The sequence below is a fragment of the Megascapheus bottae genome, chromosome 19 (assembly GCF_031878675.1).
Source record: "Megascapheus bottae isolate mThoBot1 chromosome 19, mThoBot2.hap1, whole genome shotgun sequence".
Taxonomy (NCBI): domain Eukaryota; kingdom Metazoa; phylum Chordata; class Mammalia; order Rodentia; family Geomyidae; genus Megascapheus; species Megascapheus bottae.
The window spans coordinates 19,884,395-19,910,598 of NC_143527.1; the positions used below are offsets into that span (position 1 = coordinate 19,884,395).

Below are 26,204 nucleotides of genomic sequence, written 5' to 3' on the forward strand. Positions count from 1 at the left end.
ACTTTTGTTTGTTTGTTTTTTCAGGCTTCTAGGCCTTGGGGCTTTCTTTAAACCGTTGGGTGGGGAAGAAGTGCTTGAGAGTTCAGATCTCAGGCAGAAGTCCTTTAGTTAGCCAGGGCACGACGCGGAGCCTGAGCAGAGAGGGCGGGGCAGAGAAAAACGCGTTCCTCATTCGTTTGTCCCCTGCTGCGGCCCGTAGTTTCGGGTTGCCGCTTCCGGCTCGGGAGTGGTCACATGACAGCGGTGAGTGCGGAACTGGGCTGGTGAAGTGAAGCGCCGGAGTTGAACCAAAACAAACGCCGACGTCCCGGAGGCCGCATGTATGGCTGAGGCGGTGAAGCCGCAGCGCCGGGCCAAGGCCAAGGCCAGCAAGGCGAAAACAAAGGTGAGGACGCGTCGAGGGCCGCGTGCTGTTCCCCCCCCCCGCCCCTGTCTTCCGCCTCTCCGCCCCGCGTCCCCCGGGCCTCCGCCGAGGCAGCTCGCGGCGCCCTCTCCGTCCGCCGGCCTCGCCTCTCGCGTTTCCTCACCGGGGGGGTCTGACGGTGCCGCGAAGCTGCCTTCTCCTCTTCTCGCCTCCATCGTGGAAACCTTTGCAGCCCTTTTCTGCCGTGCCCGGAGAGAGCAGGGGTCCTCCTCCACCCGGGGAAGGGGCGGCGGGGCGCAGCTGTAGGGAAAGCGACAGGTACAGAACAGCTAGGGATGTGCCGCTCCCCTCAGAATCAAGACCCACGGTGACCGTGCTGCTGCTGCTGCTGCTGCTGCTTACTTTCCGTGATCCTCGATGGGTACGGTGGGGAAACACGAGGACCCGGAAGTTACGCCAGTGCAGGACTCTAGCAGTAGAGACATAGCTGAGTTTTCTGGGTTTCCTGAATTAAGACGGTTAGGAAAATGGAGGAGACTACGTGTGATATTTCTGTGGGTGTAAGTGGATTTGTTTCAGACTTGAGGCAGGTGCACTCTCCATGTTCATTTTGTTCCTATATATTCTCTGCAGTGAACACATCAAATGGTACTCTTTCCTGGCCAGGCCTAGATAATTTTGTCTTGCCCGAAACAGAATTTACACTAAGGAAACAATAGTATTGAAGGTGGTATTGCAAGTACAGGAAATTGCCTTTCTTAGAATTGAAAGTGATGCTCCCGAGTAGGTGTGTTACTGAAATATCACTGTAATCTGATTTTTTTTTTCCTCTGTGAGGGAACAGGATTTAACACTGGTTCACAAGTACTTTATGATGCCTTTTTATAAAATTGTTTGGAGGCACATCAGTATATCTGGGTCTGAGAGGAGTTACTCCGAAGTAAGGTGGCTGAGCCTAACTAAGGAAACTGAGTCACAACTGTGCCAGCACCTGCCCAGGTTTCTCATCCATCCTGGCTCCTCTTGCTGGTAGGAATTCTGCCAGTGCTAAGCCTAAAGCTGAGAAGTCTATCCATTAAATGCAGATGCCCAGGCTCGAGGTGAGCAGGGTGGGCTCTGCTTATGTGAAAACAAAGCTGTAGATATGGAGATTAGGGTTTAGCTCTTATCCTGTTGGGGAAGATGAAGCCCCTCTCCCCCAGGCGATGGGTGGTGTCTGCATCCCCGGGGACAGGGTGGGCACTTGGCTGGTAGGTTACTAGGCTTGGCAGTTCAGTACCTGGGACTGGGACATTCCTGTGAACCTGCCCCCTGCCCTGAATCTATTTAAGTCTGAACCAGCTTAGGTGCCATTACACCATATTACCAGGCTCCATGTTTGGGTACTGTGTACTGTCTTCTGGCTATTCTGTCACCGTGGCGTCCCAATTTAGCTCTCCATTGGAGCTGAATTGGCTTATTGGTATTTGTTGTTTCTGTCATCTCTGGCCCATTTCCTGACTGTATTGAGTATGGCTGCTGTCCTTTGAGATACAAGTCTGCCATGCAGTCACTGGTCATTTAATAAAGATTGCAAGATTTGAACTGGCAGAGAGTGGCTTTGCCGGAGCCAGCCGGCAACAAGTCGGCAACAAGTCGGCAACAAGTCCGGATTCCTGATTTAGGGGGTGAGGACTGGAAAAGAAAAAGACAAGAAACAGATGGGGTCGGGAGGTCTACAGCCTAAGTCAGCAGCCCAAGACTGAAGCCTAAGGCTGTGAGCTTAAGACTGCAGCCCTGTTTATTTTTAGTTCTAATCTTAAATACTTTTCTTAAGACCAGGGAACTGCCAGGGGTTACATCCAGACAAATGGTAATCAAGTCTCAGATCTAATCAAGTCTCAGACCTAATCAAGTCTCAGATAAGCAGAAAGTTAAGCGGAAAGTGACAAAGCCATAAATGTTTACCATACTGGTGGTGTAGCTCATTTCTTTGTGTACTTTAATCAATAGTGCAGGTCCAAGGTCAGTCTGACCCCACACTCAGCCCCCAACATGGCTTCTTTATATTTTGTAAATTCTTGCCTTATTTCAACTCTTTGGGTGAGAAAGTCATTTTGGCTCCTGATTTGAGTCTTTTTTATGGTATTGGGAGTTGAATTTAGGGCATTGTGCTTGCTAGGCAGGTACTCTACCACTTGAACAGGTTTGCCAACTGGTTTGTATTGGTTATTTTCAAGATGGAGCCTTGCTTTATGCCTGGGCTAGCCTGGACTGAGATTCTCTTTGTGCTTCCTTTATCATTGGGATGACATGTGCCCAGCCATTGTATTTCCCTCAGTAGCTTGGGATGACAGCCATGCACCACAACACCAGTCATTGGTGGGGATATGGAGTCTTGTGAATGCCTGGCTGGCATTAAACTTTGACCCCCTGATTTCTCTTCCCAAGGAACTAAATCATAGTCTTGAGCCACTGTGCTCAGCCTCAGAAACATATTCAGGAAAAGTAATTTTTCATTGTATTTGCTTTGATAAAAGGAGGGACAAAGCTATTGGTCAGCCATATGTAAGGTCCTTGACTATAGAATACATGAGTAGATAATACATAAATGTTAATTAGCTGTAGAAAATGGAATCTGTAACTTTAGTCTCTGTCTCTCTTTCCCCCTCTCCCTCTCTCTCCTTTTCTCCCTCTCCCTCTCTCCCTTCCTCCCCCCTCCCCAATAAATGATGAAACAAGCTGTGTGTGGTGGCTCACACCTGTAATCCTAGCTACTCAGGAGGCTGAGATGTGAGGATTGTGGTTCGAAGCCAACCTGGGAACTGAAGTCTGTGAGACTCATAATCTTCAGTTAACCACCAGAAAACAGGAAGTGGTGCTGTGGCTCAAGGGGTAAGGGGGTAGCCTTGAGCTGAAGAGCTGAGCTGAGGGTCAGCACACAGGCTCAGAGTTCAAGTCCCCCCACAAAAATATGATGAAACTAGGGGCCGGGAGTTTGGCCTAGTGGTTAAAGTGCTTGCCTAGCATGCATGAAGACCCGGGTTCGATTCCTCGGTACCACATACATAGAAAAAAGTCGGAAGTGGTGCTGAGGCTCAAGTGGTAGAGCTCTAGCCTTGAGAAAGTCCAAGGACAGTGCTCAGGCCTGAGCTCAAGCCCAGGACTGGCAAAAAAAAAAAAATGATGAAACTAAAGCCTACAAAAGTTAAAAGATAAAAGCCCCAAATCATGTAGTCAGAAATTCTAGCTCTGAATCCAGTAACTTAGTAACTATGTCAAATATTTATACATCTCTGTCTACACATAGATATAATGTTGCAAATGCCTTACAGCCAGTGAAGAGGATTCTTTCTCATTACTTTGTTTAATTTCTAAATTAAAAATTCCTAAAATTTTGAATCTTTAGAAAAATTAAAAAACATTTAAAAAACATTTCAGGACACCTGGGAATACAGATACATGCAAGCATGCATGTACTGCCATGCTTTGCTGAATTATTTCTGGAGTCACGATCTAGCTTGGTAGTCCTGGCTGGCCTCAAACTCAGAATTTTCCTGCCTTAGACTTCTGAATAATGGAATTATAGGCATTTGCCAGCATGCTCAGTTCAACTGATATTTATAAATGCAGAACTGAATGTGTTACTGTACTTAAGCTCTTTCAGAGGTTTTCTTGTCCTTCAGAGATTAGAGTGTGAAGCAGTAAGAATCCTGCATGACTTGCCCTCATCTTCCTTCTCAGCTTTCTTTTCTGACATTACTCTTGAAATTCTCCACCTTCTCTTTTCTTGCTTCAGGATCTTTACACAGGCCCTGACATCTCTCAGTCCCTCTTTACTGCTTATTTAGTCTTCACTTAAGCAGTGCTCACTCCGAAGCTTTTCCTCATCCTATGTTTCTCCCTTGTCTGGTAACACTGTTTATCTTTTTGTGTCCCTCATTGTACAGTCACTTTGCTCTCCTTCTCCTTAGTCTGTAAACTCTGAAGGAGAGACTTGTGTTGTTCTCAGTACCTTTTAAAACCCCTGGAGTTTTAAACAGTGTTGAATGAAAAAAAAATTCCTGCCAGTATGGAAGCATATTTCCCAGCTTTATCACTCAAGACCTTAATACATTCATACTAATATGAGAAAATGAATACCAAAGGTTCATAACATTAGGAAGGACCTCATGCTTGTCAACCTGAAGAAATTAAGCCCTGTAAGTAGTTGATTTCCTTAATGCTATGAATTGGCCATGTTATAAAGTATTACATTAATAAAAACTCATTGATATAACTTGGCATCAGTTTATGGAGCCAGTGATTTCAAGGCTCAGTTCAGGAAGTAGATAGTATCATGTGCTAGTGTCTTCAGCTAATTGTGGCTTCTGGATAATTATAGCTAACCCCTGACCTACCTGCCTCAGTGTTAATTATCTGGTAGGTGACATATTGCTATGTCATGGTTAGGTATGTGGTGTTTTTCACTAGATAATCTTGGTAACATTTTTTTTTTTTGCCAGTCCTGGGGTCTGAACTGAAGGCCTGAGCACTGTTGTCAGGCTTTCCTCAAGGCTAGAACCCTACCACTTAAGCCACATCTCCACTTTCAGCCTTGTCTATATATGTGGGACTGAGGAATTGAACCTTGGTCTTTGTGCATGCAAGGCAACCACTTTTACCACTAGGCTAAACTCCTGGCCCCTTGCATCCTGTCTTTTGGTGATTGATTTCCATCTTTCATCATATTGTGAATTAAGTTAAGTGATATATTATTTACTTCTTTTATACCTCCCAAGAAGCCCTCATTCATAATCCCTTGTGTCCCAGAAAACTCTTCTAGGCACTTGATGGTGCTTACATTCAGAGGGAAGAGAGACAAAAAATAATCAAGATAAATAGTAAGAGGTGGTAAGTGCTGTGGAAAAAGAATATGGTAAAGAATTGGGATTGGTTGAAATCTTAAATAGGAAGTTAATAGTTCAAGCCCCAAGACTAGAAAAAAAAAATCATAAGCTAGACACAGGTGGCTTTCGTCTGTAATCCTAGCTACTCAGGAGGCTAAGATCTGAGGATCATGGTTCAAAGCCAGCTGAGGCACTAAAGTCCTGAGATTCTTTTTTTTTTTTTTTTGCCAGTCCTGGGCTTGAGCTCAGGGCCTGAGCACTGTCCTTGGACTTTCTCAAGGCTAGAGCTCTACCACTTGAGCCTCAGCACCACTTCTGGCTTTTTTCTATGTATGTGGTACCAAGGAATCGAACCCAGGTCTTCATGCATGCTAGGCAAGCACTTTAACCACTAGGCCAAACTCCCGGCCCAGTCCTGAGATTCTTATTTCCGATTAACAACCAGAAAAATGGCGCTGTGCCTCAAGTGGTAGAGCACTAGCCTTGAGCTGAGATGAGCTTAGGGACTGCACGCAGGCCCAGAGTTCAAACCCCAGGACCAACAAGAAAAAAATTGGAGGCAAAGAGTGTGGCCTAGTGGTAGAGTGCTTGCCTAGCATGCATGAAGCCCTGGGTTTGATTCCTCAGTACCACATACACAGAAAAAGCCAGAAGTGGTGCTGTGGCTCAAGTGATAGAGCGTAAACCTTGAGAAAGCTCAAGGACAGTGCCCCGGCCCTAAGTTGAAGCCCCAGTACTGGCAAAAAAAGTTAGACATTCACTTAGAGATGTAGTATAGCTGAATATCTGAATCTAGTTTTCAGGGAGTAAGCATCAGGGTGGAGGTGGTAATTTCAGGCATTAACATGTGGTATTTAAAGCTAGAAACTTGTAATGGGGTCATTTTGGGATGAGTGTAATAAACAAAAAATGACAGGGGCATTCCCAATTGTAAGAGGTTGGGGAGAAGAGGAATAGACAACCTAGGAGTGTGAGTAAAGGTTAAGGGGTCAATGTTCCTATTGCTCTTCACAAAGAATATGGTGTTCTAGAAGTTGAAGTTGGATGTGGGAAGGAGGCAGGAGAGAAGGGCAAGTAAAATGCTGCTGATACCTGAAGAGGCTAAGAATAACCCCAAAGAAGTTGTAGCCAAGGAATCTTGGCAAAACATGTAATTCCCATTCTCCCCAAGATCTCAACTTACATATCATTCTTATATATCCCACTGATATTGTTGCAGGAACTTAATTTCCTGGTGTGTTTACCTTCCCTTCCCCCACATATTTTAATCTCTTCTGTGCCAGGCACTGTGATAAGTGGAATACAGATATGGATGACTGGGCTTTTAAAATAGTTTAATGACAAGTACTCTGCAAAATATAAAACTGAACATCATCATGACAGAGTACCTCCTTTTAAGAGAGGGAAGAAGTCTTACACAGTTTATAGCAAAAGCATCGCAAATGATGAGTAGAAACTTCCTGGATGTTTTTGAGAACTTCAAGATTATTTTTATTTGTTTGCTTGTTTATTTATTTAGTCGATCATGGGATTTGAACTCTGGACCCATGCCCTGTCCCTGAGCTCTTCAGCTCAAGGCTAGCGCTCTACCGCTGTGAGTCACAGTGCCACTTCTAGCTTTTTGGTGGCTAATTGGAGATAAGAGTCTTAGGGAGTATCAGACTGTGCCTGGGCTGGCTTTGAACCATGATTCTCAGGAATCTTAGCATTCTGAATAGTTGGAATTACAGGTGTTAGCCACCAGCTCCCAGCCAAGATTATTTTTTAATAATTAGTTTCTGACTACAGTGAGCATGCACACACGCATGTGCCAACACTGCAAAGTGAAAAGTTCTAGAAGGGGATGATGCAGTATGAGAAAAACACAAAGACAATCCCAGGAATCAAAGCGGGAAAATGAGAGGGCACTTGTCTTAGAGGACAAAGGCCCCTAGTTATCTCCCAAGTAGTTTTTATTATCCAGCATGATGAAAAGGCGGTGAACTTTATACATAACTAGCGATAAATAAGTTTCTTCTGTAACACCAGGTGGGCATCATTCTTGTAGAAGAGTAATCCAGACTGAAAGATGTTTTCTTACATTGTTCTAGGAGAAGGGAGAGGGAGCCAAGCCAGTCCTGGGGCTTGATCTCAGGGCTTGAGCACTGTCCTTGGTCATTCTCAAGGCTAGCACTCTACCACTTGAACTACAGCATCATTTCTGGCATTTTCTATGTATGTGGTACCAAGGAATAGAATCCTGGCCTTCATGCATGCTAGGCCAGCACTCTACTACTACGCCATTCCTTTTCACTTGTGTATCCTCCTCAAAACATCTCTCCACTTTTTGGCATTCATTTTGGTAGATAGTACATTAATTGTTCAGAGGAATTATGCATTTGGGGATATTTCTATTTATTTAAAGTAGGTAAAGTAATTGTAAACTGGCTTTTTAAAAATTGTAGGTGAAATGGAATTCCAACTTAAATATTAGAGTAGGTCCATACTTTAGCCTGAAAGTTGTTTCTTCTGAATTCTTTGTCTTTGCTTTCTGTTTTCCTCTTCCTTTTATCTCCCATTTTCTTCTCCTTCTTACTACTTTTTCCTCTCTCTCTACTTTGAGATGGGGGTCCTTCTGTGTAGCCCAGACTAGTCTGGACCTCTGAATCCTCTTGACTCAGCCTTCCCAGTGCTTGAGGTTATAGGAGAGTACTACTATTCCAGCTTCCTTGTATGTTTAAGAACTATATAAAAATGAACTTCTGAGCCTATAGGGAAAACTTTGTTCATATGATCCTAATAGGACAGGATCATTGAGGTGACTTATTGCCAGAGTTTAGAGTCAATCTTTCATCAAAATGGCAATCCAGAACTTCTTTGTGTTTAAAGGAAATCTCCTATGATACAGCGGTGTTCGGGATGAATTGGTGGGGACTGGTGGACTTGTTTAGGATCTGTCCCCTTTCTCTGCTTTGGAGAGAGGAATGAGCCACAGGGATCCTTCACCACTGCTCTTGGGCCATGTGTTAATCACCACAAACATCTTTTCCCTTCTGCATGAACCCCATAGGTTGTGTTTTCACCCAGGTATCTAAGAGGCAGTAGGGCAGGCGCCTCCTGCTCAAACTGTTGTAATTCCCCCAGTTGTCCATCCTTATTGCTGCCTACTTCTCTTGGTCTAGTTTGTTCATTGTTTGAGTCTAAGCCCTAGCTTCTCCTTTTTCTACTTTCTCCTGGGGCAATTCCAGGTTAATTCCTTCACTGGTCATAAGGTCCACAACAGAAGCTAGAGCAGCCTGTTCTTTGGTTCCACTTTTGAAACAGAAGAATGTTACAACATAGGGAAAGTCAAAGTTTAAACAAAAGTGTATGTGTTCTCTAGGGGAGAGTACTGAAGATAAAAAAGGTCTTTGTTATCTAATCAGCTTAAATTTGCTGGTTACATTGGGCTGGGAGTTTGGCCTAGTGGTAGAGTGCTTGCCTAGCATGCATGAAGACCCAGGTTCGATTCCTTGGTACCACATACATAGCAAAAAGCCGGAAGAGCCGGAAGTGGTGCTGAGGCTCAAGTGGTAGAGTGCTAGCCTTGAGAAAATCCAAGGACAGTGCTCAAGCCCAGAGCCCAAGCCCAGGACTGACAAAAAAAAAAAAAAAAAAAAACCCAGAAAACAAAAAAACAAAAATTTGCTGGTTATAATGGTTATGGTTATTCCCAGGTGCTTTAACTTGTTAATTTTTGCAATAAAGGCAGCTGGATTTGGCTAGGAATTGTGTTGAATTTGAGTATTAATGTCTTAAAATTATGAAGTACATGCCTTTTTTGGTCTTTTTTTCCAACAATGTTTTCTAGTTTCAAGTTTTATATTTCTTTTGCTTATTTTATTCTTTTTCAGCTTCTTTTTTCCTTTTTTGATTAGATTTTTATGATGGATCTCCAAGCTCAACACACTGAAAACTGGATACATATTGAAAACATGAAACATATTGCTTATAAAATGAATTTAGGTTCTATGTATTGAATAATATTTTGTGTATAGTTTAATACCTTATGCTGAATGCATCAGTTGTTGTTATACAGTTATTTTACTTTATAAATACTGTTTTTAAGGAAAAGAAGAAATATGAAACCCTTCGGACAGAAGAGTTTGATGAAGTCTCCCTTCCACAAGCCAGAGAGCAGGAGATCTCTTCTTCAGCTTATGAATTCAAAGGAGATCATCTGCAGGTGTTAACTGATTCCCAGCTGTGTAGTGACACCAGTGGACATAAGGAAAGTGAAATGTTTGATGTACCACTCACTTCCCTGACTATAGATGAACAAGAGTCTTTGACATGTAATGCAGAGCCTCTAAAAGAAAGAGGAGCAGTAGGAGTGTGTGTTGGGGATGATGTAAGCAAGCTAAAGGTTGACCATGGAGCCAGTGTTGGAACTAAAGTAGATCCCCTCAAGAACTTGACAGAAGTTGAAGAACCTTCAGAAAGCACACCGCAGTCTGATTCTTTCTGCATACAAAAGGAAATGGAAGATTTACAAAACAGAGAAACTCATAATAGGAAAGAAGACAAACAAGACCTAGGTTGTTCTTTAGAGGTGCTTCAAAATATTGGCTTGCAGAGTTTTTATGAAAGCAAAGAAGTTTCTCAGCTACCTAGAGTGAAAAAACTCTATCCCCAGTTGCCAACTGAAATTGCTGGAGAAGTACCAGCTTTGGTGGCAATGAAATCTTCTCTTTATAATGAGCGACTCTACCCAGAACTCCCATCTCAACCAGAACTGGTACCATTTACTAAAGAGCAGCTAAAAATCTTGGAGCCCGGTTCATGGCTGGAGAATGTTGAGTCATATTTAGAAGAATTTGATAGTATGGCTCATCAGGACAAGCATGAATTTTATGAGTTACTTTTGAATTACTCACGGTGTAGGAAACAATTATTGTTGGCTGAAGCTGAGCTACTTACTCTGACATCTGATTGCCAAAATGCTAGAAGTCGACTGTGGCACTTTAAGGAAGAACAAATAACTGTGCAGGTATTTTGACTGGTGTTTGTAAAGCCCTCAGGAGTCTGATGTAGTCATGATTGGCATTCTATTCTTTGGTACATGATTGTATATTCATTAGTATTATTTTCTATATAATAGTATTATCTTCTGACTATGATTATAAGCTCTTTGCAAATAGTACCGAAACCTGTGTATCTTATATCTGACCTGTTTCCTGATTGCCTACATATTATTTACATATTTTTCCCTTTTCTTCACTGGTAGGGTATTTGTGCAGATCAAGTGAAAGTTTATGGCTATCATCGCTACCAGAGAGTAGAGATGAATGAAAATGCATTGGGTGAGCTAAAGAAGCTATTTGATGCCAAATCTGAGCACCTCCACCAGACCCTGGCCCTTCATTCTTACACTTCTGTGCTCTCGAAGTTACAAGTGGAATCTTACATCTATGCACTGCTCAATAGTTCAGCTGTTCTGAGATCTTTAGCAATTCATCAGCAAGGCCCAGGTGTGTAAATAACAGTCTCCTGCTTTCCAGAAACAAGAATTGAGGAGTATGGGCAAGTTGAATTGACTAGAAGTTAGTTGGTTTAACTATTTGTACATAGCATTTTTTTTTTCCCTTTCCTTAATATAAGATTGAGATCTGCCTTAATGACATTTCTTAGGAGCAGTGCTAGGACTTTCTTCCCTATGGTTATCATTCTCTGCTTCTCTAGGTAGCCTTTCTCTATGTGCTTGTGACTAAGTGAAGTCCAAATAAAATTAAATTCTAAAACTATTTTTTTTTTTTTACCAGTCCTGGGGCTTGAACTCAGGGCCTGAGCTCTGTCCTTGGGCTTTCTCAAGGCTAGTACTCTACCATTTGAACTTCAGTACCACTTCAAGCTTTTTCTATATATGTGGTACCAAGGAATCAAACTCAGGTCTTCATGTATGTTAGGCAAGCACTCTACTATTAGGCCAAACTCCTGGCCCTAAATCTAAATGTTTTAGTACTCTGGCTTTTGCACTTTATGCTTCTGCTTGATCAGTTTGTTGGTCTGTTTTTTTGTTGTTGTTGTGCTGGACCTGAGACTGGTCCTCAAGACCTGGGGGCTTTCCCTGAGCATTTTGCTCATGGCTTAGTGCTCCACCACTTGAGCCATAGCTCTATTTCTGGCTTTTTTGATAGTTAAGGGGAGATAAGACTCTCATGGATGGCTTTGAACTGCATTCCTTAGATCTCAACCTCTTGAGTAGCTAGGATGGCATGCATGAGCCACCAGAGCCTGGCTAGAAATTTAAATAGTTTTGAGGGATAGTGTTGGATTGAAACTAGTACAAGTGCATTATATTGAACTGCAACTTCAGCCCCATAATTAAATATCTTGACAGATTTGCTTTTTTCCCCTTTGTATATGGTACGCAGGAATTGAACCCAGGGCTTCATGCATGCCTTGTGAGCATTCTACCACTAGGCTATGCGCCTGGCCTTGTTAGAAATTTTTTGTCTTTGGGTTTTATTTGAGCTAAGTTTTAAATATTTTGAGTTATTTGTTTTAAGTGAATAGATTAACACATTTTCCCAAAAGTCCATTTATGTGGGACTCATTTAATCCTTCCTTTAATTTGTAGCTTCTGAAATGGCAGAAAGCATTCCTTCTGATTTGTGTCAGCTGAAGGAGTGCATTAGTGTCCTGTTCATGTTCACCAGGAGAGTGAATGAAGACACTCAGTTTCAAGATGATATTCTTCTCTGGCTGAAGAAATTGGTAAGAGACAGAGATATAGTCTTTCTTCTATTGCCTAAACAATTTAATCATTGTTTTTCAGTGACCTCCTTAGTAACTGATTTAGCGAGTTTATGACTTTTCCTTGATCATGATATATGGTAATAAGATTTATTGTACATTATTAAACACAAGGTGCTTTTCTCTATTTTATATTAAAAACTCTGGCTTTCAGCTTAGAAGACATGGAAATAAAAGGGAAAAAGTTCTTTGGAAAAATTTAGGAACAATGTTATGTGTATTATAGAGGAACTTTTATTTTCCACTAAAATTGCCTTTGTTTTTGTTCTTAGATTCACAGTAGAGTTCTTTTTTTTCTTTGTTTTTTTGATGCAAGTTATTTTGTAACTCAGACTAGCCATGAACTTACTGTGTAACCTAAACTGGTATTGAACTTATGAACCACTTGCCTCTGCCTCCAAGTAACTGGATTAAAGGAGCTCTTATGGCTGCCCCCCAAAAAAATTCACCTGAGAAATTTATTTATATATTTATGTATTTATTGGGTTGGTTGGTTAGCTTTTGTGATTCTGGGGATGGAGTTTAGTTCTTTATATATGCTAGGCAAATATTCTACCATTGAGCTACATTCATAACCTGTAGAGTTCTTACTTTTTTTTAAATCTTTTTTTTTTTTGCACCAATGATTCATATCTTTAATCCTAGCAGCTAGAAAGGTAGAGACTGGGAGATTATAATTTGAGGGTAGTCCAGTCCAAAAAAGTTCATGAGACACCCTCCACCCCCCCTCCCCCAAGGACGACTAACATGGCATTACATTGCTTGACTTAACATCAATTCACATGTAGTCAGGAATGTTAGTGATTTGTCTTTTGTTGTTGTTGGTCATGGTGCTTGAATTCTGGGCCTGGGCACTGCCCTGAGCTCTTCAGTTTAAGGCTATGACCCTACTCTGGAGCCACAGTGGCACTTCTGGTTTTCTAGTTGTTAATTGGAGATAAGAGTCTCATGGACTTTAAGCTCAGGCTGGCTTTGAACTTCAATCCTCATAGCTCAGCCTTCTGAATAGCTAGGATTACAAGAGTGAGCCACCGCACTTGGCTGATTTGTCTTTCTTTGTGATGTTTTTTGTAAGGTCTGCCGAAAGGAAACTCACAGTTCAGGAGATGAGGGTTTATTGCGTGAGGAAAGAGCAGACTCCTGCCACCCGAGATGGAGTCCAGTGAGCAAGGGGGCTTAGGGCGGGAAGTGAGAGATTATGTAGGCGGAGAGTATAGACACAGCGGAAGTGGATGTGATCTCAGAGGATGGGGAAGTGCCTCAGACTGGGGGACCTCCCACTGTCCTCAGGAATGCCAATTGCCAGGGTTACAGGTGCTGGATGGTGATTTCCAGGGTGCAGGGGGAGAGAGCCAAGGGAAGACTTCATTTCTTCCAGTTGGACCTAGCATTTTTGTTACAGTGTTTATAGATTCTTTGGCTTTTGAAAGAAACTTAGCAGGTAGTCTATCTCACCTAACAGTATGTCTAATGTCAGGTTACTTAGAAAGATTGCATGTACTTAATTATCAGATAAGTGGTTTGTCTAGATTGCTATATAAATTAGTTTCCTTTTTAATTAATGAAACCATGAATCAATCCTTTCTTGTGTAGGTATCAGTATTACAAAGAGTTGGCTGTCCTGGAGATCACCTCTTTCTCCTAAACCATATTCTTCGGTGCCCAGCAGGCATTAGTAAGTGGGCTGTTCCTTTCATTCAGGTGAGATGTATGGTCCTCTGGTTCTGGGTGGTGGAGTAGGGGTTTTAGTAGACATTTTTCCTGAACCAACTGCTAACAACAAAAAAAGGTTATCTAAAAATACTGGTATTTAAAAAATTTAAAATAGATCCAGTATACATTTGTAGGCAGCATTCTTGGCACAATAATAAAATTATGACTGAATTGCAAAAGTTCAGTTATTATCTGGGTTGTTAACTTCAGTAATTAATTCTGTAAAAGTTCTGTAGGAAGCCTTGGCCTGATGATTTTTTTTTTTTGATAGTACTCTGCACACTTCCTAAATTAATAATCTTACATTAAAATTGGTACAGGTAAAACAGAAGCCATCAGCTTGTATAGATCTTATGCCTGTGCGGTCAACTCACATATATTGAGAAGTTGGCCATGTGTTTTATAGTTTTATCCTTTTTGCTGCTTGTCTGTGAATCATTTTATTATTCAAAATAATTGTTCACACTGGGAGTTTGGCCTAGTGGTAGAGTGCTTGCCTAGCATGCACTAAGACCCGGGTTCAATTTCCTCGGTACCACATACATAGGAAAAGGCCGGAAGTGGTGCTGAGGCTCAAGTGGTAGAGCTCTAGCCTTGAGAAAGCCCAAGGACAGTGCTCAGGCCCTGAGCACAAGCCTAGGACTGGCCAAAAAAAAAAAAATTGTTCACATGGTAGGAGCTAATGTATAGCTCTTTACTTTCTTACATATTTTACATAAGTATTTCTGGTGGCAAGAAGCCTGAATCTTTTTAAAGAGAGGAATTTTTTTTCTCCCTGTTTTCTTTTTCTATGAATTAAAGTAGTATTGTCCTTCATCTCTTGTTCTGTCAGATAATGGAGTAAACTGCTCAAGTACCTCCGCTATTTGAGAAATCTGAGGTATTATTTATAAGTAAACATGAGCTGTGTCATGCTTTTGGATTAAGTGCTAGTTTCAGCTTTCTTCTCTTAGCAGCAACTTTGTTTTTGTATTAGTTGTGAAACATTATGGAAATGAGTTGGTTTTCTTTTTTATTTCTTTTATCGTTGTAAAGGTGATGTACAGTGTGCTAAAGTTTTTTTTTTTTTTTTTTTTTTTTTTGCCAGTCCTGGGCTTGAGCTCAGGGCCAAAAGTTTTATAAGTCTGGTAATGAGGGCATTCTTTTCAGAAAATGTCACCCTATCCTCCAATGTCTCCTAGTTTTTCCTTTTATCCCCACCCACGAGTTGTATGGTTCATTTTCAGCATAGTGTCTAGTGAGTATCACTGCTTTATTTGTTCACTTTTTATCCTTTTGTTTCTGTACCCCCTTGCCCTCCCAAAGATAGATAAATGAACAAACAAGGCAAAAAGGAAACAACAAAGTAAAAACTTTTTGTTTCCATTTTTTCTGCAGTTCATTTCAGTAAATATTACTTTATATGTTACTTTGTGTTACTTCCCTAAATATATTTTTTGTCTCACTATGCATGAATGCCTAGATTTTTTTTCCAGTCCAGGGGTTTGAACTCAGGGCCTGGCCGCTATCCCTGAGCTCTTCAGCTCATGGCTAATGCTCTACTACTAGAGCCACAGCATCACTTGCAGCTTTTTCTGTGTATGTGTACTGAGGAATAGAACCCAGAATTTTGTGCATGCTACACAAGCAGATGAGTTAGTTTTGTATGGTATTTTTTTTTTCTTTTCTGATTTCAGATCAGAGTGTTGAATAACCCATCAGGAGTCTTTCATTTTATGCAGTCCCTTGCCCTGCTGATGTCTCCTGTCAAGTAAGTGTTGAAGACCTCTGTGAAATAGAAATGGCAATGTCTAGATTTGTCAATGCCCAAATCCAAAGAACAATTGGAAGTATCAGGTCTTATGGAATTGTAAGCCTTGTGTACAACTACTTAACAGTAACAATAAAAAAAAAATGCAAAAAGTGGCGCTTTAGCTCAAGGGGTAGGGCAGTGGCCTTGAGCTGAAGTGCTCAGGGACAACACCCAGGCCACACAGTTCAAGCCCCATGACTGACCAAAAAAAAAAAAAAAAAAGTGTCAGGCATTCTAGAACTTAACAAACATTGCAGATTTTCTTTTGGCTGATACCCTTGTTCCAAAGGGATTCTTTTAGCTACTTTTCCAATCCTTTTTGGTGGGTTTGTCTGTCTTGTATGTGTACCACAGATAGAACAAATGATTGATTCCTTAGAAGAAGAGACTTAGTATTCTGGGAGTAGAGGAAAGGGAAGACTTAAGGGCTAAATTGTGAGGTTATGGTTGTTGCAATCCATGTAGAGTCAAGTAGAGTAGTCAGAAAGGGTACCACAATGGATGAGTGGTTGGATATGACTGGAAAGAAAGGACTATAGAGGCCTGCAAGAGAACAGTGTGAACAAAGGCTGTACAGGCAACTACAGGTTGCGGTAGTTGTACAGAGGACATGCAGATAAGCTTGGTTGGGGTGAAGCTGAGTGCAGAGAGACGGTAACAAAGGTAAATAATAATTAGGGTGGCTTGGATGATAGATGGTTTTGAAATTAAGACTGGATCTAAATTTTATATGGTCTGTTTTTTGTACATTGGAAGATACTTGAATAGGTAAAAGTTATATTTAAGGAAGATTAAGGCGGACTGGAGGTAGAAAAAGAGTATGAATATGGACTTTTGCTTAGTCAGATAGTTACAGCTGTCTGTCTTTTCCTGTCTCTGGAACCCAGACCACCATCAAGATGACATATCCTTAAGAGTAAAAAGAGTTTGTGCATAACTGACTCTGAAATGTGTTAATACCATATGCTTTCAAGTCCTAGAAAGTGTCTGCATTGTAGTAGGCAGAGGAGGGAAATCTAAAGGTCATCTTCTGGAAAAGCATTCAGTAGCTGCTTAAATAAAGTAAGTGGGAAACAAGTAGCCAGTAGTAACTCAATTTGAGAGTCTTAGTGACTGAGAACATGTTAGTAGTACTTGTTAAAGACAGAAAGGAGAGCTGTTGTGTATGGAGGAAAATTTGAAGTCACTAATCTATACAGGTAATTGCCTTCAAGTAGTGTACCTGTGGACACTTCGAGCTCAATATTGACATTTGTTCAGATGAAAGGCTAGCACTAGAGCTACAGAGCTGTAGTCCACGGGAGAAGGTTTCTAGTTAAAGACAAGAATGTACACCTTTTCAGAGAGACCTGAGCACTGGCTTGTAGTCTAAGAGAAGAGACTATCATGGTTAACGTGCTTGTTAGATTCAGGAAAACAGCTTGGGAAAGGCTGGCTAGCAGGAGCCTCCCAGCTTCATTCCATTACTGCTTGCACACAGGAGGGATGATTTGACTTAGAAATTTTACCTTTGTATGTGCTTTTTGGTCCTAAGCAAGCCTCTGCAGCACCCATAGATTGCTCTTTTTGTGTTCAGTGAGATACATTACCTAAAAGATATTTCCTCTCCTGGAAGCCTGGTTTGAGGGAATGCGCCACAGTAGTCCACAAATATGGGTCCCGGCTGTGCCTGGGAGCTGATCTGGTCTGCTTTCCTACTTAGTGTTACTATGATTGTGATCTCTCTACCAAATTAGTTGAGGTTTTAGTGTCCTTGAACTTTAGCCGATTATTTCTTGTTTATAATTTAAACTATTGGAAGGTTAGGTTGATTCTTCATTCTTTTTTTTACAGTGCATAGGTGATTTACAATGTATTCATGTGAGTCTTTCTGTGTTTATGTGATTCTGCCATGCTTTAGAAATCGGGCAGAGTTTATGTGTCACATGAAGCCCAGTGAGTGGAAGCCAGCTTCCTCGGAGCCTGCATCTGGGACTTGGACACTAGTGGATGAGGGAGGAGAAGAGGTAACTCGTCATGTCTGCATTATTTACTAATCATTTTTGAATTGTTCTTACATGTCAAGATATCGTTCTAACACTTTTCTCATGTCATTTAATTCTCTCAACAACCTCATGAGGTAACTATGTATAATTAGATTTTATAGATGGGAAATCTTAAGTGCAGTGGAGTGAAAAAACTTGTGTTTAGTATTTTCTTTCATCTTCTGGTAAATTTCTTTCTATTTTCATTTTGTTTTGGGTCTCTCATGGGACTTGAACTCTGGGCCTGGACATTGTCCCTGAGCTCTTCAGCTCAAGTGTCCTCCCCCTTGAGCTCCAGTGCCACTTCCAGTTTTCTGGTGATTAATTGGAGATGAGATTCTCACAGACCTTTTTAGTACCTGGGCTTTGAATTGTGATCCTCAAATCTCAGCCTCCTGAGTAGTCAGGATTATAGATGTGAACCCTTGGGCCTGGCTCATCTGATAAATTTCTTAAATTTAATCCCTGAGACTGGCCCTTGATCGTTGGTCAGTACTTAATAAATGTTGAGTTGCAAAACTTAGGGACAGGGCCTAGTGGTATATAACTAATTCTAGCATGTAAGAGTGGAAGACAGGAGGATCATGGGTTCCAGGATCATCTGCTTCCTAGACTCTATTAAAAAAAGAACTTAGTAAATGAGAAAATTAGGAATTATGTTGAATCAGAAAATGTAATAGTCAGGGCCCGGGAGTTTGGCCTAGTGGTAGAGTGCTTGCCTAGCATGCACAAAGACTCGGGTTCGATTCCTCAGTACAACATACATAGCAAAAAGCCAGAAGTGTTGCTGTGGCTCAAGTGGTAGAGCCCTAGCCTTGAGAAAATCCAGGGACAGTGCTCAGGTCCTGACACCAAGCCCAGGGCTGGCAAAAAAAAAAAAAAAGAAAAGAAAATGTAATATTCTAATTTATCCACATTAGTCATTTATCACACTGTCTATATAAGAGTCTCATGGGTAACTTATAAACCTTGTCTAGGCCTAACCACGTGTTTCAAAGCATGATGATTTTAGTGATCATCCAGAGGCCAGAACTATTAGTCTTTTTTTTCCCTTCCTGTTGATTTTTAAAATTGTTATTATAAAGATGATGTACAGAGGGCTGGGGATGTGGTAGAGTGCTTACTAGCTTGCATGAAGCCCTGGGTTCATTTCCTGAGTATCACATAAACAGAAAACGCTGCAAGTGGCGCTATGGCTCAAAGGGTCCAGGCTCTGAATTCAAGCCCAGGACTGGCAGAATAAGAAAAAGAGAGAAAAAATTATATACAGAGCAGCTACAGCTACATAAGTCAGGTAATGAGTACATTTCTTTTTGGACAGTGCCACTCCTTCTATCACTCTTCAACTGTTGGTCTTAAGTAGGGGTTCTGAGGCCATTTGGGTGGGGCACAGTGTTAATTCATTATACATTCTGTAATGAAATACCTTTATAAAGCTAGGTTTATACAGGAAAGAACTTTACTTAGCACATAGTGTTAAACACTTAAAGTCCAAACAGCATGGTACAGGCTCAGGCCAAGGTCCCATGATGAATAGTAAGTTCATGTGGGAAGGATTATATCTCAAAACAGAAAGCCAGAAAACTGAATGATGCCAGACCTATTTTTTTGTTGTTGTTGTTGTTATTGTTGGTCATGGGGCTTGAACAAGGGCCTGGGCACTGTCCCTGAGCTCTTAGTCTCAAGGCTAGCACTCTAGCACTTGAACCACAGCACTACTTCCGGTTTTCTGGTGGTTAATTAGAGATAAGAATTTCTTGGATGTTTCTGCCAGGCTGACTTTGAACCTCCATCCTCATCTCTCAGCCTCCTCCTGAGTAGCTAGGATTACAGGCTTGAGCTATTGATGCCCAGCTTTTTTTTTTTTTAAATAGATATTAGTAGATATTCTTGTGAGATCTACTAAAGGATCCAAGAGAACTTCCTTAATTTTTTCCAAAGGAAGCACCTTCAGTGGTTTAAAGACCATTGTCTTAAAGACTCACCTCTTAAAGATTCCATTCCATCTCCTAATCTTGCTAGCCTCAAGATCAGGCTTCCATGCATCACACTGACATCTCAACCATAGAAAACACATCAGAGAATAAAAATGAATGAGTGTAAGTATATTGTTTGCAGAAGAATGAATTGAACTGGAAACAGTCATGCTGAGCAAGATAAGCCAAACTCACGTGCCAAATACAACATTTTCACTCATATATGGAATCTAGACTTAAAATGGTGATGATGATTGTGATGATGATGGGACATAGTTGCAAAATGAGAACTGTGCTGGCTGGGTGGTTGAGATCCACAGGAGTGGAAAGAGTGGGTGAAGAGGATTGAAGAATACTGCATACACGTGTGTGTGTGTGTGTGTGTGTGTGTGTGTGTGTGTGTGTGTGTGTGTGTGTGATAATGAAACAGCAAATGCTATTTGATAAAGAGTTTGGAGAAGTAAAGGAATATAGTAGGGGGAATGAACTAGTTCAAAATACACAATGAAATCCTTTTGTACTATTAATATGTTCTAATAAAATAATTAAAATGGATTGAGGAAATTGAACTGCATTAGTCTTTGTTGAAGTTCAGACAATATATTCCATTTTTCCAATATATTCTATATTCCATATTTGCATCCTCTTTAATGTAGTATATCTCAGCTTGGTTTCTAAGTTACTTTAGGGCTTTGTATCAAGCAAGAAGATAACAAAGACATCCCCCTACATACATGAGCTTTGTGTGTGATCACTGTTATATTCGTTCTTTATCAGCACTAGTTGACAGCCAAACAACTTAAGGCATCTGTAGTAATGCTAATTACTTCCCCCAAAGTCTGTTGAGCACTGCAGTTAACCTTGATTTTAGAGGGAGATAATTTGTGGCTTCTATACATGGTTCTTTAGCTGTCATCAAAGCACTGAGCTATTTATTTAGTAATGTCCCCAATCAAAAGGATCATTTATCCTGTCTTTCTTGGAGTGGAAATTTAATAAGCAGTTTCAGCCCTGAAAAATGGCCATTACTTAGATACATATACAAATTATGTTTGCAAGTTGAGAAGATTACTGTTACTGGCTAAGGAACTGAAGCTATATATATATATATATATATTTGTACTTAAGGGAAAGTCTTGAGAATTAATGAGGACTTTGTCTGCTTGGGATAATTTAGCAGCAGTAACTAGACCATAGTCAATTGATTTAATCAGCTGACATGATTTGGCACTCCTTTCCTTAGGATGAAGACCCTGAGACCAGTTGGATTCTTCTGAATGAAGATGACTTGGTCATCCTGTTTTCACAGTTTCCATTTCATGAGCTCTTTCAACATCTTCTCGGGTTTAAAGGAAAAGGTAGGTTGAGGTCTTTTGTCATAAATCAGATATAATGGTGGCAAGGTGCTCTACATAGGAAGCATCACATTTGCCTTTTGGGTGGACTCCTGATTCAGGTTTACCTGAACCTTCCTGATCTAGACTTTTTCTTGTGTTGGCAGTTTTCTACTTAGTATTTAACTGTGGAAAGGTTCACTAGCTTCCCATTTCATGTTATGTAGGGGCCACAGGAAAGAGATTGCTGTATTTACCATTCACGTATTTATGCCTGTTGCCTTCACTGTCTTTTCATAGTAATTATATTTTTTTTCCTTTTATCTGATTAACTTCTAGGTGATTATTTTCCTGAAACAACAAGACCTCAAGAGATGATGAAAATTTTTGCTTTTGCCAACTCATTAGTGGAACTTCTGGCTGTGGGATTAGAAACCTTTAATAGAGCTCGTTATAGGCAATTTGTAAAGAGAATTGGTTTCATGATCAGGTAACACTACAGTTGGTGCATTGATCTACTTAATTTTATACTCCTCAGGCAGAATCTATATAAATGGGATGATGGGTGTTTTATACTTGAGATCTTATTTCTCATAAAAGTGAGACTTTTTTCCCTCCTAACAGTTGGGAATTTTGTAAATGTTTCCAGTCAAAATATTTTACTAATTATTCCAAATTTATCTCATTTATTAGATAATTGTTCTTGCAATCCTAATCCACAAGCTTCTGGTAGGTTAAATTTGGGCTGAGAAAAGGGTCAAGGACAATACCAGCTCTTCCTTCTTCCTTTTTTCTCTCTTCTTGTCATCCCTCCTGTTTTGCCTTGGGATTGCCATTGAGCTATGGGAAGTTGGCAGTAACTCCTTAATATCATTTTTTTGTGTTGTTGGTTGTGGGACTTGAACTCTGAGCCTGGGTGCTGTCTTGAACTCAGCTCAGGCTAGTACTGTATGACTTGAGCCTCAGCACGACTTCTGGTTTTCTCGTGGTTAATGGAGATAGGAGTCTCATGGACTTCTGTACCTGGGCTGGCTTTGAACTGAGATCCTCAGATCTCCTGAAGCTAGGATTACAGGTGTGAGCATGGCTTTTTATTTGTTTGCTTTTTTCCTTTTTATGTTTAAAATTTCAGAAACTTAAAGTTAGTGGTGATTTTGTTTGAATGGGAAAGCATTTATTGAGTATCTGAGTGAAATATGAATTTGTGGTCTTACTAAGTGTCCTAAATTTTGAGATCTGCTTAAAAAAATTTTTTATATCTTTTTGTTTCAAGTGTCTTTACTGGATCATATAAAGCTATTATTTTTTAATCTCTTCTCTCAAGTAGAACAACAGAAACCACAAAACTTGTATAATACAAATGACAAAAATTCTCCCCATTACCACATTTGCTTTAAAAAACTGATTTTAATTTATTTCTTTCAGATATATTGCTATAGTTTTTTTTTTCTTTTCGCTTGTCCTAAGTCTTGAACTCAGGGCCTGAGCACTGTCCTTGGGCTTTCTTAAGGCTAGAGCTCTGCCACTTGAGCCACAACACCATTTCCAGCTTTTTCTATGTATGTGGTACCAAGAAATCGAACCTGAGTCTTTGTGTATGCTAGGGAAGCACTCTATCATGAGGCCAAACTCTTGGTCCCTTCTATAGTTTAATTTTAAAATTACATATATTTTTTATCTTTAAGTAGTTGTACAAAAGAGTTGGCATTCAGCCTGTTCCAGGCAAGGTTATTGCGGAGACTAAAGGTCTCTTTTAAGATCGATAGTAAGTCTTGCTAGAGGGCAAGGAAAGGGACATTGTAGGAGGAAGGATGGCTGATATCTTGCAGAATAATTTTTCTTTTTTTTTTTTTTTTTTTTTTGCCAGTCTTGGAGCTTGAGCCTAGGGCCTGGGCACTGTCCCTAAACACTTTTTTGCTCAAGGTTTGTGCTTTGCTACTTGAGCCACAGAGCCACTTCCAGCTTTTTCTGTGTATGTGGTATGAAGGAATTGAATCCAGGGCTTCATGCATGCGAGGCACTCTTACCAGTAGGCCATGTTCCCAGCTCCCTGGAAAATAATTTTTTCAAAGCTAAAAGCCTGTCTACTTTTTATTATCAGAAGTCAACACAGTCATTTGTTTTCTGATTCTGCTTTATGAAAAAGGTTATCAATAAGTTTGTTCTTCAGCACATGTGTGACATATAATCACATCTTATTTACTATGTGCCAGGACTGGGCTTTTCTCATTTTAGTCTAAAGCTACCATTATTATTCACTCTTTACATTACTACATAAATTTTTACATGTATCACTATTTTGGTATGTTGTAATTATTCTACTTTTCTTTGCATCCATTATAGATTCTTGTACATTCCAGTGCAGCACAATTTTCCATGTATTCTCCAAGCATAATTTCCTATATCCCTCATCAGTGAGGCCTCTCCTGCTCCTATCCTTATCTCTGTCCGTCTTTCCATTTTCAGACCTCTTGTATTTTCCCTCTTGCTCTATTTTTCTCAGTGTTGGTTGCAACTACATGACAGACTACTTGATTTTATTGTCTCTTTGCCTTCCTCATAGGTTAAGTTTTCATTTTCCTCATTACATTAGCATTAGAACCTACATTACCATTACCATTAGAACTATAGATTGGGTGCATTAATACTTCAAATGTAATAAAAATTTGTTGGTATTGAGTGAGTGGTTGAAAAGTGTGGTATTGTCTTTTTGTTCAGGATGACCCTTGGTTATGTGAGTGACCACTGGGCACAATTTGTGAGCCATAATAGAGGTTTGGAATTGGCCTTGCAGCCTTACTCGATGGAAAAACTACAGATTGAATTTGATGAGCTATTTTTGCGAGCTGTCCTACACGTGCTGAAAGCCAAAAGGTAAGATTACAAGAGCATAATTTCCCTGGAAGGAAAGAGGAACTCTCAGAGTGAAAATTTTCTAATATAGATGTCTATCTTACCTGTTTCTTATCTTAGGAAAATTCTTGGGCATTAGTTTTCCTATCTGTAGTGTATCCAACCATGGTAGAAATTATCTCTTTCTCTTTCTCCTTAAATTTTAATGTATAGAGGGGTTACAGTTATATTCACCAGATAGAAGGTGCATTACTTCTCATACATTGATTCCCCTTCTCATGTTTTTGTCCCCATTTCCCTCCCTCCTCTCATTTCCCCCCTTCTATTTCAAATAAACAAATAAACCAGGTAACAAAGTCAGATACTGTAACAGTATGAAATTAACCAGAGGACAACACAAGAGAAGAGAAAAAAAAATACTACATTAAGAACAACTGTCACTTATAATTAAGCTTCCATTTCCCTAATTTGGCCTTGTCCTATATGGCCTTATGTATCTGAGGTTTGTTTGTAAGGAAATGGAAAGACTTGGAAAAAATCATATTAAGTAAGCCAGACCCAAAGGAACTAGGCTCAAAGGTTTCCCTCATTTGAAATTATCTCTTTTTCAGATTTCTTTCTGTCTTAAAATAACTCAGTACCTGGTGCAAATAATTTCTTGATAAAGTCTTACTAAAAGAGTTTAAAATATAGGAATGCCATCGACCTCTGTGTCTTGGCTCTATAAATTCTGTCTTGTGATTATTCTGCCTTTGCTGCTAGGATATATAGAATATTTTATATATAGATGGCAATGGCAGAGGCATGGTTTTGTAGCTGTCTTCCCCGAGCCTCTGTTGAATATAGGAGCAGTTCTGCTACAGGGTTGTACATTTCACAAGGAGATGTGGGCCATCTTCCAACCCTGTTGGGAGCCAGAGTGGAATCAAACTGTACCTTGACTTGCATCAGACGATGGTTTTGTTGTCTTATTGCTTTCTGGCCCTATTCTATGTAAATGACCTGAGAATTACCATATGAATGTAACACCTGGAGGTTCCCTGGGTCTGGAGGAGGGAAGAAGGGGGAGTGGAAAATAAACGCAGCAGTCTCGGCAGTCTTTGCCTGGACTGCGGACATCCCGGACCCGGTGTGTCTGTCTCTCTTCTTTTTCTTCCTGGTCCTTGTCCCCTATTTCAGGAACCCCAATCTGCGAACCCTGGTTTGCTGCCGGTTGGCCCCGGCACAACCCAGCCTCGCTTTACTCATGAACTGCTGTGTTTTTCCTGCTTTTGCCTTCTTTTGAGCTAGTTATAGTCATTCCTTTCCTCCTCAGTTCCTTATTTATTGTGTGTACTATAGTAAATTTGCATCTTGGTCTACCATTTATGAGTATTCTGAGAAATAACTTAATGCTTGTAGTCTCACTTTCCTTTATTTTTAAAATGGAAATGATATGATACTACTTTTTGTTAACTTCATGGATATTACAAGGGTAAACTGCAATCATATACAGAAGTATTTTCTTTTTTTTTTTTTTTTTTTGCCAGTCCTGGGCTTGAGCTCAGGGTCTGAGCACTGTCCTTGGACTTTCTCAAGGCTAGAGCTCTACCACTTGAGCCTCAGCACCACTTCCGGCTTTTTTGTATGTATGTGGTGCCGAGGAATCGAACCAGGGTATTCATGCATGCTAGGCAAGCACTTTAACCACTAGGCCAAACTCCCGGTCCCAGAAGTATTTTTTTAAACCATAAAATTTGTTTCAAATGTAAGTAAGTGGTTGTTTCTGTGTAGTTTCTGACAAAGAACAGAATTACTTGGAGACTTAGAGAAAACTCATGACTCCTTTGCAAAATGTAGGGCCAGGTTGTATTCTATTTGTGTGTGTGTGTGTGTGTGTGTGTGTGTGTGTGTGTGTGTGTGTGTGTGTGTGTGTGTGTGTGTGTGTGTGTGTGTGTGTGTGTGTGTGTGTGTGTGTGTTGAGGCTTGAGCTTCTTAGCTAAAGGCTACTTCCCTACCCCTGGGCCTGGGAGTTGTCTTTGAGCTCTTCAGTTCAAGGCTGCTGCCTACCCTTGAGCCAAGCCAGGGCTGCCTTTGAACCTTGATCCTCAGATCTCAGCCTCCTGAGTATGTAGGATTACAGGTGTGAGCCACCATTCCCCTCCCCCCCCAAGGGCAAGGATGTTGATCAATGAAGAGTCACTGGATTGTTTTGATTCTCTTCTACCTACAATACATGTGTCTGTCTTGGTGTACATGTCTACCTCATGTGACTAATACACAACAAACATCCCCATCTGTATAGCAGCTTCTTTGTCACACAGATCTTAAAAGGATGATTGGTTGAAAAACAAACTCTTCCTCTTGTATTCTCCCTGTGTTTCAGTGGCCTCATCAGTAAATTTAAGATGCCAATAATTATTGGCTTGGTTTTAGTAAGGTTGGAATGAGTTGATACATGTAGAGTCAACATCCCTAATCCAAAAATCTCTGAAGTCTGCAACTCTTTAGTATTGACATGATTTTA

General features: G+C 40.6%; 1 protein-coding gene across 2 annotated transcripts in view; it reads left to right on the plus strand.

Moving 5' to 3' along the window:
• Positions 1-234: 234 nt before the first annotated feature.
• The window catches only part of Epg5 (ectopic P-granules 5 autophagy tethering factor), an 89,739-nt gene continuing 63,769 nt past the window's right edge, over positions 235-26,204 (plus strand). For both annotated transcript variants that reach the window (XM_090353174.1, XM_090353175.1), the window contains exons 1-10: positions 235-385; positions 9,320-10,240; positions 10,478-10,721; positions 11,831-11,967; positions 13,600-13,707; positions 15,396-15,469; positions 17,412-17,517; positions 20,755-20,869; positions 21,185-21,335; positions 23,564-23,719. In XM_090353174.1, coding sequence (XP_090209300.1) covers positions 323-385; positions 9,320-10,240; positions 10,478-10,721; positions 11,831-11,967; positions 13,600-13,707; positions 15,396-15,469; positions 17,412-17,517; positions 20,755-20,869; positions 21,185-21,335; positions 23,564-23,719 — 2,075 coding nt within the window. In that variant the 5' untranslated portion in view covers positions 235-322. The remainder of the gene's footprint in view (positions 386-9,319; positions 10,241-10,477; positions 10,722-11,830; positions 11,968-13,599; positions 13,708-15,395; positions 15,470-17,411; positions 17,518-20,754; positions 20,870-21,184; positions 21,336-23,563; positions 23,720-26,204) is intronic.